This window comes from Octopus sinensis, linkage group LG29 (genome assembly GCF_006345805.1).
Source record: "Octopus sinensis linkage group LG29, ASM634580v1, whole genome shotgun sequence".
NCBI lineage: Eukaryota > Metazoa > Mollusca > Cephalopoda > Octopoda > Octopodidae > Octopus > Octopus sinensis.
In genome coordinates this window covers 6,758,440-6,774,957 of record NC_043025.1, presented here as the reverse complement: position 1 = coordinate 6,774,957, position 16,518 = coordinate 6,758,440, and the positions used below count along the sequence as shown (strand labels likewise).

The following is a 16,518-nucleotide window of genomic DNA, read 5'->3' as shown; positions in this document are numbered from 1 at the left end:
ATTTATTCCTCTCATGATGAACAAGAATATGAAAGAGAAACGCAGTGATGAAACTGACTTTGATTTAAGTTCTTTTGAAAGAAAAGTATTAAGCAAATATCGAAAGAGCATACAGCAAATGTTGTCGTTGTGAAATTCAAGGCAGTGTAACTCATCTGGAGAGGCACGGAAAAAACGGATAAACATTAAAAATGTTAATTCATGAAAGTGGAAACCTGACCGACTTTTTGCAGCCAACAACTTCTGTTCATATTCCGAACGAAGCAGCTTCGGAGCTTAAACTTGGTTCCTTCATTGCAGAACATAACTTACCAATAAGACTTATGGATCATGTACCTGGACTAATTCAGAAGGCATGTAATGATTCCAAAATAACTAAAGATATTAAATGTGCAAGAACCAAAGCCACTCAAATATATAGAAATATTTTAGGCCCTTAATTACTTTGAAAACCTCATTAAACAGTTCAAAGAGTGAAAGTTTACATTAATTGTTGATGAAATTACTGATGTAATTACAAAAAAGAAAAACACCTTGTTTTGTTAGCTCGATTTTATGATTGTAACTCTCAAAATATTATTGATTGTAGCCAAGGATTACTCTGCTAATGGAATTTTTCCTCTATTGAAAGATTCTTCACCTTACATGATATTCCTTTTGAAAATTTTATAGGATTTGCCGGTGACAGTTCTAGTGTAATGATGAGACAGAAGGGAGGTGTGCAGGCATCACTGAAGAACTCAGTCCCCTTCTCTCTTTATTCGGGGTTGTGCTTGTCACTCTATGTATATCTGTGCATCAAAGGCATGTTCAGAATTACCTTCATATTTAGAAGGTTCTCAAGAGATTGCTTCTGAGCACTAAAAGATTCCAATATCCTTTCAAACAATTTTACTGGCTTCCTGCAATAGAAGGAATGTCTTGAATTAAAATATTTCTAATTTCTGTAGGCTTCACACTTTAAGACACCAAACAATCGTTACAAATTAAACAAACAGGTATTTTTTTCAATATGTTCAAAGTAAAAGTAAATCCACAATAGCTTCCTGCTTTTGATGTAAAACTGTGTTGTACTCAGAGAATTGCTTACCTGTGAGTTCCTGACACTCCTTGACGTTTGTGACTCTCTTCAGCCTTATCATCAATATTTTCTGTGGTTTCATGCTTTGATAAATTCAACCACTTATCTATGGGCAACATTTTATTATTACATATTAAATTCAAAACAAAAAATATTCCAATAAATTCGTATCAACAGTAACTTATGGTTTCATTCAACTTTCAGGAAGACAAATCAAATTTATTATTATTTTGTTGTGTTTTTAGTCCAAACATGACATAGAAAACTGACATCAAATGATCTTTATTTACATCATATATGTGTAAACATAATTTCACTTCCAGTTATTGTAGCTAAAAATCACTGAGATATTAGAATAATTCTATATAATGTTTGATACAAAATTATTTGTTTAATACTAAACATTCTTAAAAGTAATTCCCTATCAATTTTTGGATAAAGATTTTTGGTCTAATTTAAATAATTTTGATTTAATCTCGAAACCGATTTGTTCACTCCTATCACAAAAAAAACTACAATAACAAATCTTCCCATCTTGTTTCACTTGATTTTGCAGAAGTGAGATTCCTGTCACATAATTTTATTGCCAAAGGAAGTCCTAAGAGGTTTCATAGGTTTTACGTACAATTTCATCTGAGTATATGCAAAAATCTTGGAATTTAATTGCAAATTAAAATGCAATAAAAGTTGAGCAGTTTGAAGTATTGTAGAGGGAAAGGGTTCATTTCCATCATCTGAAGATTTTTTGGAAAGAGGATTTTCCACAAACGTTAAAGACTCCCTTCTGTCGTGAATGACCGTGAGATTGCACCTAGAAAGTTACCCTCCTAGGCACAAGTCCGAGCAGGGTTGTTTATAGAAGGCCAGCATACTAGCTTGCCCCTCTTTGTGCCATCAATGTTACCCAAGGGAAAGGCAAAGGGGCCAATACAGCTTGGCACCAAAGGTATTGCAACTCATTTCTACATCTGAGTGAACTGGAGCAAAGTGAAATAATGTGTCGAGAACACAACACGCAACCTGGCCTGAGAATCGAACTTACTACCTCATGGTTTGAAGCCTGGTACTCTAACCATTGAACCATGTGCCTCATATGGAATTAAAATAAACAAATGTTGTGTCATTATTTTAATATGAAAGGAGTTTTCAGCACAGTTTTATTATTGGATTTTAAAGTTTTGGATTTATTTTTAAGTGTAGAATCACAAAGTTTTTTTCAGGAAAAACTGCAGAAATCAGTAAATATTAATCCTAAAGCTAGAATAAAAAATGAAAATAATTCTTAATTGCATTCAAAACGCCCTGAATTTGTGTGCCACGACCCCCACTTTGGAATGGCCAAGCCTGAAACACAACAGGACAAAGTGAAATGTCCCTAGATACATCATCATCATCATCATCATTTAACGTCCGCTTTCCATGCTAGCATGGGTTGGACAAATGACTGAGGACTGGCAAACCAGATGGCTGCACCAGGCTTCAATCTTGATCTGGCAGAGTTTCTACAGCTGGATGCCTTTCCTAACACCAACCACTCCAAGAGTGTAGTGGGTGCTTTTACATGTCACTGGCACGGGGGCCAGTCAGGCGGTACTGGCAACGACTTCGCTTGAATCTTTTACACATGCCACTGGCACAGGTGCCAGTAAGGCGATGCTGGTAACGATCACGCTCGAATGGTGTCTTTCACGTGTCACCGGCACAGAGGCCAGATAGCCGCTCTGGCAATGATCACACTCGGATGGTGCTCTTAATACCCTACAAGCAAGGGGCTCGAGTGCCAGTAAGGCGACACTGGTAACGATCACGCTCGAATGGTGCCTTTTAAGTGCCACTGGTACGGAAGCCGGTTAGCCGCTCTGTCAACGATAACACTCGTATGGTGCTCTTTGCAACCCGCTAGCACGGATGCCAGTCATCGAATTTGATTTTGATTTTGATTTCACTTGCCTCAACAGGTCTTCGCAAGCAGAGTTTTAGTGTCCAAAGAAGGAAAAGGTATACATATGTGGGCTGGTAACGCCCCTGGCATAGGCCACGAGATTATGGTCTCATTTGGCTTGCTGGGTCTTCTCACGCACGGCATATTTCCAAAAGTCTCGGTCACTAGTCATTTCCTTGATGAGGCCCAAAGTTCGAAGGTCATGCTTCACCACTTCATCCCAGGTCTTCCTGGATCTACCTCTTCCATAGGTTCCCTCAACCGCTAGTGTGTGGCACTTTTTCACACAACTATCCTCATCCATTCTCACTACATGACCATACCAGCGCACACCACATCTGATGCTTCTTAGGTCCAACTTTTCTCTCAAGGTACTTACACTCTGTCGAGTATGCACACTGATATTACACATCTATCGGATCATACTGGCTTCTTTCGGGGGCACCGCCGAATGGCGGAAAAGATGGAAATTAAGGATTGAAGGATTGAAGGGTTAAAGGGTTAAATTTCGTAGAGAAAAGATAGGAAAAACGAAGCAGTTATTGTATGAGTACAGACGTTTAACAATAGTAACGAATGAGGTACGAAAGATAAAGGGATAAAATGTTTTTGCAACTTGCTGCGAATATGAAGGCCGGAAGCCGCTGTTGGAGAAGAAAGGAAGTCTAAAAATTGGGAACCGTAAATCGTAATGGCGACTAAGAAGAAGAAGAAGAAGAAGAAGAAGAAGAAGAAGAATGGCGGAAAAGATGGAAATTAAGGATTGAAGGATTGAAGGGTTAAAGGGTTAAATTTCGTAGAGAAAAGATAGGAAAAACGAAGCAGTTATTGTATGAGTACAGACGTTTAACAATAGTAACGAATGAGGTATGAAAGATAATGGGATATAAGAAATACTAAATTTCTAAATCTCTCGTAGAGACATGTACGGTGGTGGGGCGATAGAATGGTTGTATACTGTCAATCTAACACGTCAATCTAACGTCGATGCTTCCTAGGGCTATACAACGGTGGTGTACTGTCACGTTCGTGTTAGATTGACAGTATACAACCATTATATATATATATACTCTAGCTAGAAATAAAGGGAGATAACTATGAATATACGCGAGGATATTAAAACTGTTTTAGAACAATAGAAGTGTTTAGGGAGGTGCTGAGGCATACAACAATAGCAACAACAACAACAAATGAACAGTTCAAAGTTTATCTTTATTTCAAAAGTTAACAACAGGAGAGACGAACCAGCAAAGGGATTTCTTTGTGATAGATCTGCTAGAAGTAGTAGCCAAATCGACCACAATTCATACCTTATCCCCTTAAAGAAGAATACGCTGGACAATGTGTGTGTGGCTCCTCTACCGTAAGGATAAAGACAGGATGGTCATGACTGGAATGCATTTAACCAAAGGTCTGTATTTGGTCGAGATTGACCTCAAACTAAACAACAACATTTACACAGAGCTTCACTTTACATCTGATGACAGACATTTGAGTGCATCAAGGCACTCAGCTTCCTCGAGGGCATCTCCAAGTGTTTTGAGTGTTTGTTTCTCTGGATCACAACTTTTAAACCATTTGTGCAACACCATGTAGCCCTGTTTCACAGTGTCTTTAGAATCGTCGTGAATTTCCAGTTCAGAAGTTTCAACTCCTAAGAAAATCCCTGCAAAAGATACAAAAAGAAGAAATAATTATAACAACATCAACAATAATATAAAAGATGTCTCCTGTAGGTTGTTCTAACAAAGAAACTTCAAGAGAGAAATTTTGAAAATAGTCAAGAAATATGGAAAATGTAGGACATTGTTCTCTGTTTGTATGAATTCTGATTAAAAAGTAACAAAGTTGTTGGAAAAGAAGATTAAAACGGAGAAAATTGTGTTTTAAAAGTATTGAAAATTACATTTGAGAGAATTTCTGGTAAAGAGATGGCAGGGAAAATGGTTGTGTGGGTAATAGCATATGAGACCCTAAAGAATCAATTAATATCACCCAAAGAGTCACATTATCTCATCCATCTATCCATTTTCTCTACCCTCTGTTCATAAAAGGGTTGTGGGGGGTAGAGTCGCCAGGGAACCCCCTTCAAAGTTACTTTCATCTTACTGTCCAGTTGGATTCTCAAGCTTCACCAATTAAGACTTTAGATATTATCCAACAATCTCATTCTTGGTCTATTCCTTGGTCTCCGGTCAAGTGGCTCAGCTTAAAGAATATCCGTCTTGCAATTACCACCACTCGACTATAAAAAGTGATCTACCACACAATTCTCTCTTTTTGCCTGGCTCTCTCTGGCACTTTCTCTTTTAGTCTTAACTTTTCGCCTATCCACTGGTTACTCAACTCGTGTGGTCAGACACAGCTAGACTAACGTCGCTCTCTTTATAGTGGCCACCACCAGACAAAACCACCACGTTTATATATATATATATATATGTATGTATATATATATATATTCATTCTGGTGTTTCATGCATTCACCTCATACCAATAACAAGAGATTCCAAATTATCAATATCAATGTAATATACATTCTGAAAACCTGTCTTTACTTCATTACTTGTTATGCATGACACGAGCACCACAGAACACAGCGAAGAGAAACCCTACATGCCGGCTTCCTCACTAAAAACGTCTCAGCATTTAGAAAAAGTGGAGACTGAACCATCAAGCAATACCAGTCATACTACGGACACCTGGACCAATTAAAATACAAATAAGCATGACACCAGAATGGTCTTAATTACACAAAGTACAAAATATAATACTGTTAGGTACACACCACATATTTTAGAAGACACCAGCTTAACCATTTTGGGTTCATGACTCGTAATAAGGACCTCTTTCACTGGCTGAATGCCACAATTTAGAGAGAATTTGATAACGGAGAGGTTTTAGAGTTTCAGCTAGCAGGAAAGAAGACAGGAGTGACCAGCATCTCCGCCATACACCTACATACAATTAAACACTTTATCTGAGTAAAGTGTGTTCTTCAACTTAGACAAACACTGGACAGTGGAGAGGCAAAAATGCTGCACCACATTCAACTGACCACTGCATGCGAGTGAAGTGTGATCGTCAACTAGATGGACACTTGACAGTGGAGAAGCTACAACACGTCACTCAAAATACACTCTGTCCTGTTAAAATGGACACAGTCAATGATGTAGTCCTGTGATCCCAAGTAAAAGACAGCGGCATCACACAAGAAAAAAATGGACAATGTGAACAATACAATGGTATTCTTTGAAAGCTATAGAACTTGCCTGCCACACTAGAAAACCCGGAAATTTTAGGAGGTTGTTTTCACACAATCCATTCTCTGTTTTGGACAGTAATGTAATTCCCTATGAATAAATTTGTAATCTTTCCAGACAATTTCTAAATGGGACATCAATCATAACTTGGTTGACTAAACCGGGGTCTGTTATTTTGAGTCCAAATATGACCCTTTAGTGGATGAGGTTGAATTAATTGAATCAACCCCCTCTCTCAGTATACCCAGGTCATGAAATTAGTGTCTCTCTGTGCAATCTATCACGTTACAAACTTCCCAACAGGACTCTGACAATCGAATGATCAGTGATATTTCTTTTGACCAATCTCCAATGAACTCCGGATTCAATCACATCTCCGGAGCTTATTCATTTATTATTATATCAATCACAGAGAGAGAAGCCTCTGCCAGTTTGGCCTCACTTGTGAATATTCATTTTCCGGTAAATTCCCTCAGGAGAATCCTCTCTTTTTGCCTGGGGAGAATAGATTGAGCAGAGCGACCTCTATTAAGCCTCTTTTTATTGAGGTATCTCCAGATCTGTGGCAGGACATCTTCCAGTAGGTTGATATAAATAGGATTATTCATCGGCTTCTTATACAATTAATGTTTTCAATCATTTCAAAAAAAACCAAACTTTAAGTCTTCAGCTGGAATAAGGAAAACTTATTCTGGTTGTTAACTCAGCAAATATTTCCTTCATTACAATAATTTAGCAACAGACTTAAAATGTAAAACAAAGACATTGTCCATTAACTCACCTGTTTACTCTTAAACAACAATGAATTTTACTTTCCAGCTCCATAAGACAATATTAACTCTATTGCGTCTTCTAATTTAGCCATTATTACCAACCACAGTGCTAACCTTGGTGGATATTTTATGAAATTCCAGTTATATCAATCTCTTTAATATCTTTAGAGTTAACCTTTCAATTGGAAATTAGGAATGGAACCGGTTCTCAGACATTTTGATAAACAAAATAGCTCCGGTGGAAGTAAACTTTACAGAAAGCAATTCGGTTATTTCATACTCACCCACTTGCCACCAATTATTCCCTAACTTCTTGGCCACTTTCAGAAGATCCTTCTCCTTCAGCTTTCGACTCTCTGAAATAAATATGTTCAAATTTTGCAATTTGTAGTAAAATTTCTTTATCTCTGTTAATAATCTATATTTTATTATCATGCAGTATTCCTATTATCAATGGTCAATTGGTGACCACCATGGCTTGGATCAACATTTTTATACTTTCTACAGTGGTACCACACCAGACTAAACTTCCTCAGCCTCTTCTCTTTAGTAAGACATTCTACACAATCAACGTAACAATTATCTCTTAATTATCATCACTTAATGAAAATGCTTTTCTAGTTTTGTCTTTCCTTTCTTATATCTCTGCCAAGTCAATGGCATGGCATTGTCCTCTCACTTCCAACATTCTTCTCATTTTCTGCTTAATTCCTATGTCAACCAAGTCAGTCCTCCAAAGACCTAGAGCACAATATCATGACACACCAACTAGGATAAACATACACCTGATCCCCTTGTTGAAGGGAGCTGCTGGAAATCTTTAATTCTAACTGCCCCACATCACGGTTCATCAGAATGTCAGCTGATTCAGGAAATATTTGAATTTCATTCCCTTTCCATAATAAATCAGCTATTTTTCAGGTGAGCGATGATTAGTTCTACACAGGTGGAACAGAAAATAATAACAGGTGTCCTAAAACACTGCACAAAACCTCATTCACTACATATAACTGTTCATCTGCACGTTATTGCAAAAGAAAAATATCTGAAATGGTAGAAAAGAACTGGTTCTCAAGAATAAAGGACATCTCTATCAAACCTCATCTATGCATTAATCATACCCTTTTGATGTCCCCTATATCAATGTGGTGAAGCTCAATTGGATGAAAACCCAGTTTCCAACAAACTTGAAAACACAAGGGTTACACCTGTGCAGGAGGATTTCACTGACGGAAACTGTTCTTCTGATATCATTGTTAATACAAGAATAACATTACAAGGAATGTGTGACCCAACTCACACCCCACTCCACCACCACCACCACATTTGTCAATAAAGCTAATTAAAATCAACTAATTGAAAGGTGTCACTAATTAAGATATATTTTATAAAGTATTAGAGTGTCACATAAATGAAATGAAGCCAAGTGAGATTAACATCTGAACCTTACTGGATTATAAGGGTCAATAATCCCAGTTTGTAAGGATGTGGCCCTTTACCCAAGTAAAACAATATATTTACACGGAGGGTAACAAGTTGTAAAATGTTGGGTGCAAGATGATGCCATGACAAAATGAGGTTACTTTTCAGACATGTGTAAGAAAGTTAATGAATGAGAGCTGATTAATTATCATGTTAATGGGGTGTATATGTGATACACTACCACTGTGCTTGGTGGTGCAATATTAGATAATCTATATGGATTATATCATAATCCAAGTGAAGAACATGTGACCCTCATTAAAATGAATATGATTGTGTCTCAGCATAAATAATAATATGGTAGTCCCATGAGCAACCAAACAAAATTGTTACCAAGTTCAGTGCCAAATACTAATAAAAATGTCTTTACTTGGTCAAATAACAACGACCAAGTTTCATAATCTGCTTTGAACAGGATAATCAAGTCAGAAGTAAAACCAAAAGGTGAAACACTCTGAAGACCTTACCTCTATTAGCATTAATATCATCAAGAAGGCAACAAGTGGGAGTCTAAGAATGTCTGTAGGGATCTGGTAAATGTTACTCAAACATTAGAGTCACCAACAAGGAATTGGGAGTTCAAGTCACGCCTGGTACGCATATGTTATTCCAGTCTGTGTATTTTTTAAATGTTAACCTTAATAATTGGTTTCAATGTAAACATGAGTGAACTGGAGCATGAAATAAAGTGTCTTGCCCAAGAACACAACACACAGCCCGGTCCAGGAATCGAACTCACTACCTCCTGATTGTGAGCCCAATGCTCCAACCACTATACACACACACACATATATATATATCACGTGATCACATGACCGACCAGGCTATCAGATGTTGCTACAGTATTGTTAGAGAAATTATTTTCTCTACTACCACAAAACGTAGTCTAACCCAAGACATTCTGGGTTCACACCTTAATAAGGGACAACATCACATATCAAACATCAGAGTATTGTAATTATTGGAGTTCTTCATAAGATGACAAATTATGGAGAATTTCTGGAGGACAACTTTGCAAAAACATACTGGAACTATTGATGCCACTTTAACTGAACTAGATAAATGGTTTCTAAGGGGGTCAACAGTTCAACTATCAAGATCAGTTAATAATGGGTCTTGGTGCAACATCTCGGCAAAGTTTTAATTGAAAACAAACTGAATATGTTGAATAGATATGTTGTATGTGACGTATAAATATTTTTCTTCCGTGGCTTTCTCTTGCAACTGGAAGGAGTTAATAGAACGACCATTATCAAAGGAAAAAGATCAAAGCTGCATTATTTTGATTAATAATTTTATAGAGACAAATAATTACAATTGCAAAATATAATACCAGGAGTAATCTCAAACTGTTCTCTTGGAGATTAAACCAAAGCAATGTAATGAAAAACATTTTCAAGTTGTCTTTTTTCGCTACAGATAATTTATCGTGAAGAGAGGACAAGAATTAGAATCCCTAATTCATCAAGGTATTCTAAAGAAAAAGTTTAGATAAATGACTTCAAGTCATAAAAGAGAAATATGCCATGTCTATTACGTTAGTGTGAGAGACATTTCAACACTCCGAGACATGCAAGGTTGTGAGTGAGATAGCTTTGTGAGGACAGCGTAAATGTCACTAAAAAACAGAGAAAAATTGTGGTTTTTATAACTTTCATTGAAGATTTCTAGAAGTGTCCAGAAACAAACTTTTGGAATAATTTTCAGTCAAAAACCAAGATGGCTTCAGCTATATACTTTTCAACCAATGAAATGATTCCTTTCAAATTAAGTTTGCTTTACTCGCAAATTTCTGCCAAAAGAACTTAACTTTAGTTTATTTTCATTCAATAATACTTTGCTAAAACACTTTCTACTAAACCACCTTTCACCAAATAACAACGAGAACAAATAATTCAACGGTGAAACTCTGCAATGTTGTTCCATAAAAATCAGTTGAGATTTTGTCATTGAATCTCCGAAGATGACTGACATTCTTATAAGTACCATTGTCTCTAATGACCAGATTCACAAAATACTAATAAATCATTAGTCACTCATAATTGACCACAACAGAACCAGAGAGATTTATTGATATTTCAGTTAGTCACCATTTATCCTTCAGTATCATTCATTAGTCATATTTTGCAGACAATACCCTCTTAAAGTGTGACGAGTCTTGTAACTGGATGAAGACAATGTTTAGGGGATGCTGTGATAGATACACCATCACAAAGACAAATGGAACAGTTTTTATTCATAAATCTGCCAGATTACGACAGACCTGGGCCAATGAGACAAACAGGATGAAATAGTAGTCTTACCAATTCCACTTTCTCTGGTTGTGGGTTGCTGACATTCAAGACATGTAGAGTTAGGTTCGGTACCACATTCCTCACAGATCACCATCTGTCCACAGGATTGGCATTTCAGTGTGGACACTTTCTCTTCACAAAACAGACATCTGTGGAACAAGATACAAACATCTCATCAATAACATTCATAATCATTATCTCATCCTTAACGTCCGTTATCTATGCTGGTATGGGTTGGACGGTTTGACTGGGCTGGCACACTGGAAGGCTGCACCAGGCTCTAATGCGATTCATTTATTATAAATATGACAGTAGTGAATATTACGAGACATGACAGTTACCAGTAAGACTACATCACAAAGTCCTCTTTAAATAATTATATACACACAGATTTGTGCGTATATAAGTGCCACAGAGAACATAGGGAGGGAAGGGGTAAAGGGTAAAGACACGGCCCCTTAGTCATCAATGACCATGGAGCTGAACCTAGAAAGTTCCCTGAACCTAGAAAGTCCACGCATGGTTGTTTATGGAAGACCAGCAGTCGCCCATGCATACCAGCCTCCCCCTCTCCACTGATGTTATCCAGGGAAAATGGCAAAAGGGGCTGACACAGCTCGGCACCAGTGACAATGCAACTCAATTCCTGTAGCAACATGAAATAAAGTGTCTTGCCCAAGAACACAACACACAGCCTGATCCAGGAATCGAACTCAGTACCTCCTGATTGGGAGCCCAATGCTCCAACCACTATACACACACACACATATATATATATATATCACGTGATCACATGACCGACCAGGCTGTCAGAAGTTGCTACACATCGCTGGTCACAATGCACTTCGCATTGTTTTAACCTTCAAATGACGCCACCCCTCTGGCTAAGCGAGTGGCCAGCAGAAGAAAGAGTGAGAGAAAGTTGTGGCGAAAAAGTACAGCAGGGATCACCACCCCCTGTCGGAGCCTCGTGGAGCTTTAAGTGTTTTCGCTCAATAAACACTCACAACGCCCGGTCTGGGAATCGAAACCGCGAGTCCGCTGCCCTAACCACTGGGCCATTGCGCCTCCACATATATACATATATATATAGAGACAAATATGTCTCGACTCTGATACGTAACAAAAACTGGTCTATATGTATGCAGTTCACAGAAACAATGAACTCCATACATTCCAGAAATCTCACTTCGAACATAGACCTCAATTCTTCTCAACAAATATAGGTCTATTTGTATATACACTCTTTGTGTTGTGTGTATTAAAAAACACTTTTTGAATTTGATCTGTTTGACAAGTGATCAGTATTTAGACATTTGATTTTGAATTGTATGGATGGACAGACAGGGTACAATTGTCATGGCATCTTGTATGGATGAACAATATGTAACATAACAGGTCACAATTCTAAAACAGAACAATGCCCTAAGAATCGTATGTATGTAGAAAATCAGAGAACTCGTTTGGAAATTGATGAGTTGATTGCAGTAAATGTCATGCTTCTATCTGCCTTCAATGTAACACTAACCTCCTGATGATCCCAGTCCAATAAAAGGTAGACAATGGTTTTATGATGGGCGGAATATAGCAAATGGTGCAACTAACAAACTGGTCCTTTCAGTGCCTGACCCCTGCGTCCTTTCCAACTATTGTTGTCAAACAAACACAACCCTTCCACAGGAAAATTTTGGAAATTTGATGTAACAGATATTAAAGCAAAAAATGCTAACAGAATTGCACAGTGAAAGATAATCCCCTGCTCTTAAACCTGCCCCTAGTTATAGCTGAATCCAGGTTTATAGAGTAAGCCATGCTGTCTGCCATGCATGATGTAATTGTTCTTGGTATATCTGAAGAAGTCATTGATCTCCAAACATTTTCTCGTAACTTGTGGTGACTGATTGGCACAGACAGACAAATTCCACTGACTTCGAAACGACAATGCCAAAACATGTTCATTCCCTTCGTTATTTAGTACCACAGTTTCCTTTAAGACAGGCAACTGAGAGACGTAGGTCGAAGGTCGGAGTGGTGGTGTGTGAGGTATATCTGTCAACAGAACCAGTCATGTGAATATAATCAAAATAGATGTTCTTTGTTTCATCTCCTATCAACTCCATTTTCTATTTAGTGTTCTTCTTACTATTGTTGTGTGGCCTTTACTCAAGACACCAGTGAAGTATAATGTATTGGTAGAATAAAAACTAAACACGCATATAAACATGATTATGTACAAAATAGAAAATTCACCGATTTGTTTTGGCTTTGCTAGGGAATACTTACAGTGATGGGAAAAGGGATTTAAATTTTTCTTTCAAATCTGGGTTCATAACAAGGTCCAACGGGGTCGCATATATACGACAGGCTTATTCTTTGTAAGCCCAGTACTTATTCTATCGGTCTCTTTTGCCGAACCGCTAAGTGACAGGGACGTAAACACACCAGCATCGGTTGTCAAGCAATGTTAGGGGGACAAACACAGAACACAAACACACATACACACACATATATATATATATATATATATATATATATTATATATATATATATATATATATATATATATATATATATACGACAGGCTTCTTTCAGTTTCCGTCTACCAAATCCATTCACAAGGCATTGGTCGGCCCAGGGCTATAGCAGAAGACACCTGCCCAAGATGCCACGCAGTGGGACTGAACCCAGAACTATGTGGTTGGTTAGCAAGCTACTTACCACACAGCCACTCCTACGCCTATATATATATATACATATATACGACAGGCTTCTTTCAGTTTCCATCTACCAAATCCATTCACAAGGCATTGGTCGGCCCGGGGCTATAGCAGAAGACACCTGCCCAAGATGCCACGCAGTGGGACTGAACCCGGAACTATGTGGTTGGTTAGCAAGCTACTTACCACACAGCCACTCCTACGCCTATATATATATATATACATATATACAACAGGCTATTTCAGTTTCCGTCTACCAAATCCATTCACAAGGCATTGGTCGGCCCGGGGCTATAGCAGAAGACAACCTGCCCAAGATGCCACGCAGTGGGACTGAACCCGGAACTATGTGGTTGGTTAGCAAGCTACTTACCACACAGCCACTCCTACGCTATATAATATATATACATAATACGACAGGCTTCTTTCAGTTTCCATCTACCAAATCCATTCACAAGGCATTGGTCGGGCCGAGGCTATAGCAGAAGACACCTGCCCAAGATGCCACGCAGTGGGACTGAACCCGGAACTATGTGGTTGGTTAGCAAGCTACTTACCACACAGCACACCCCTACGCCTATATATATATTATACATATATACGACAGGCTTCTTTCAGTTTCCGTCTACCAAATCCATTCACAAGGCATTGGTCGGCCCGGGGCTATAGCAGAAGACACCTGCCCAAGATGCCACGCAGTGGGACTGAACCCGGAACTATGTGGTTGGTTAGCAAGCTACTTACCACACAGCCACTCCTACGCCTATATATATATATAACAATATACGACAGGCTTCTTTCAGTTTCCGTCTACCAAATCCATTCACAAGGCATTGGTCGGCCCGGGGCTATAGCAGAAGACACCTGCGCAAGATGCCACGCAGTGGGACTGAACCCGGAACTATGTGGTTGTTAGCAAGCTACTTACCACACAGCCACTCCTACGCCTATATATATATATATATACATATATACGACAGGCTTCTTTCAGTTTCCGTCTACCAAATCCATTCACAAGGCATTGGTCGGCCCGGGGCTATAGCAGAAGACACCTGCCCAAGATGCCACGCAGTGGGACTGAACCCGGAACTATGTGGTTGGTTAGCAAGCTACTTACCACACAGCCACTCCTACGCCTATATATATATATATACATATATACGACAGGCTTCTTTCAGTTTCCGTCTACCAAATCCATTCACAAGGCATTGGTCGGCCCGGGGCTATAGCAGAAGACACCTGCCCAAGATGCCACGCAGTGGGACTGAACCCGGAACTATGTGGTTGGTTAGCAAGCTACTTACCACACAGCCACTCCTACGCCTATATATATATATATACATATATACGACAGGCTTCTTTCAGTTTCCGTCTACCAAATCCATTCACAAGGCATTGGTCGGCCCGGGGCTATAGCAGAAGACACCTGCCCAAGATGCCACGCAGTGGGACTGAACCCGGAACTATGTGGTTGGTTAGCAAGCTACTTACCACACAGCCACTCCTACGCCTATATATATATATATATACATATATACGACAGGCTTCTTTCAGTTTCCGTCTACCAAATCCATTCACAAGGCATTGGTCGGCCCGGGGCTATAGCAGAAGACACCTGCGCAAGATGCCACGCAGTGGGACTGAACCCGGAACTATGTGGTTGGTTAGCAAGCTACTTACCACACACAGCCACTCCTACGCCTATATATATATATATATACATATATACGACAGGCTTCTTTCAGTTTCCGTCTACCAAATCCATTCACAAGGCATTGGTCGGCCCGGGGCTATAGCAGAAGACACCTGCCCAAGATGCCACGCAGTGGGACTGAACCCGGAACTATGTGGTTGGTTAGCAAGCTACTTACCACACAGCCACTCCTACGCCTATATATATATATATACATATATACGACAGGCTTCTTTCAGTTTCCGTCTACCAAATCCATTCACAAGGCATTGGTCGGCCCGGGGCTATAGCAGAAGACACCTGCCCAAGATGCCACGCAGTGGGACTGAACCCGGAACTATGTGGTTGGTTAGCAAGCTACTTACACACAGCCACTCCTACGCCATAGTTATTGATATCTGTTTGTGTTTGAGTTTGTAATGAAAAGAACGAACAACGTGAACATGCAACATTGCCTTAAAGTCCCTGGCCGTGGCGTTTGGCGAGCTTGACTTGACCATAGCCGTGTGTCGGCCGCTGAGATGGACGGAGGGAGATGGACATAGGGGAGGTGCGACCAGATCTATGACCATGTCAAGAAAGATTAGCGTGGTGGTCAATGGTGGAGGCGTGTGGTGTTGTGGTGGTGGTGGTTGTGGTGGGTGGTGGTGGTGGGTGGTGGTGGTGGGTTGTTGTGGTGGGTGGTGGTGGTGGGTGGTGGTGGTGGGTGGTGGTGGTGGGTGGTGGTGGTGGGTGGTGGTGGTGGGTGGTGGTGATAATGGCAGTGGTGGTGGAATGGTGTGGAGGGTGGTGGTGGTGGTAGTGGTGACGGTGGTGATGGTGGTGGTGGTGGTGGTGGTGGCGGTGATGGTAGTGGTGGTGGTGGTGATGGTGGTGATGGTGGTGTTGAAGGTGGTGACGGTGGTGGTGATGGTGGTGGTGGTGGTGGTGGTGGCGGTGATGGTAGTGGTGGTGGTGGTGGTGGTGGTGATGGGCGATGGTGGATGTATGGTGGTGGTAGTGGTGACGGTGGTGATGGTGTGGTGGTGGTGGTGGTGGCGGTGATGGTAGATGGTGGTGGTGGTGGTTGATGATGTTGGTGGTGATGTTGGTGGTGGTGGTGGTGGTGGTGGTTATGGTGGTGGTGGTGGTGGTGGTGATGTTGGTGGTGGTGGTGGTGGTGGTGGTTGTGGTGGTGGTGGTGATGGTGGTGGTGATGTTGGTGGTGGTGGTGGTGGTGGTGGTTGTGGTGGTGGTGGTGGTGGTGGTGATGTTGGTGGTGGTGGTGGTGGTGATG

General features: G+C 40.0%; 1 protein-coding gene across 1 annotated transcript; it reads right to left on the bottom strand.

The window, feature by feature from the left end:
* Positions 1-4,254: 4,254 nt before the first annotated feature.
* On the bottom strand, positions 4,255-13,181 carry LOC115226232. Its single transcript, XM_029797256.2, has 4 exons — positions 13,116-13,181; positions 10,842-10,981; positions 7,341-7,412; positions 4,255-4,689 (listed from the first exon to the last, which is right to left on the bottom strand). Exons 1-4 carry the CDS (start codon positions 13,160-13,162, stop codon positions 4,490-4,492), a joined length of 459 nt encoding a protein of 152 aa, XP_029653116.1. The 5' UTR covers positions 13,163-13,181; the 3' UTR covers positions 4,255-4,489.
* Positions 13,182-16,518: the final 3,337 nt, after the last annotated feature.

Coding starts and splice junctions, on each gene's coding strand:
- LOC115226232 (XM_029797256.2), bottom strand. CDS start 13,162: ATGAACCCAGATTTGAAAGAAAAATTTAAATCCCTTTTCCCATCACT. Junction 10,982..13,115: donor AAATCCCTTTTCCCATCACT/GTAAGTATTCCC, acceptor CTTGTTCCACAG/ATGTCTGTTTTGTGAAGAGA. Junction 7,413..10,841: donor AACCAGAGAAAGTGGAATTG/GTAAGACTACTA, acceptor TATTTATTTCAG/AGAGTCGAAAGCTGAAGGAG.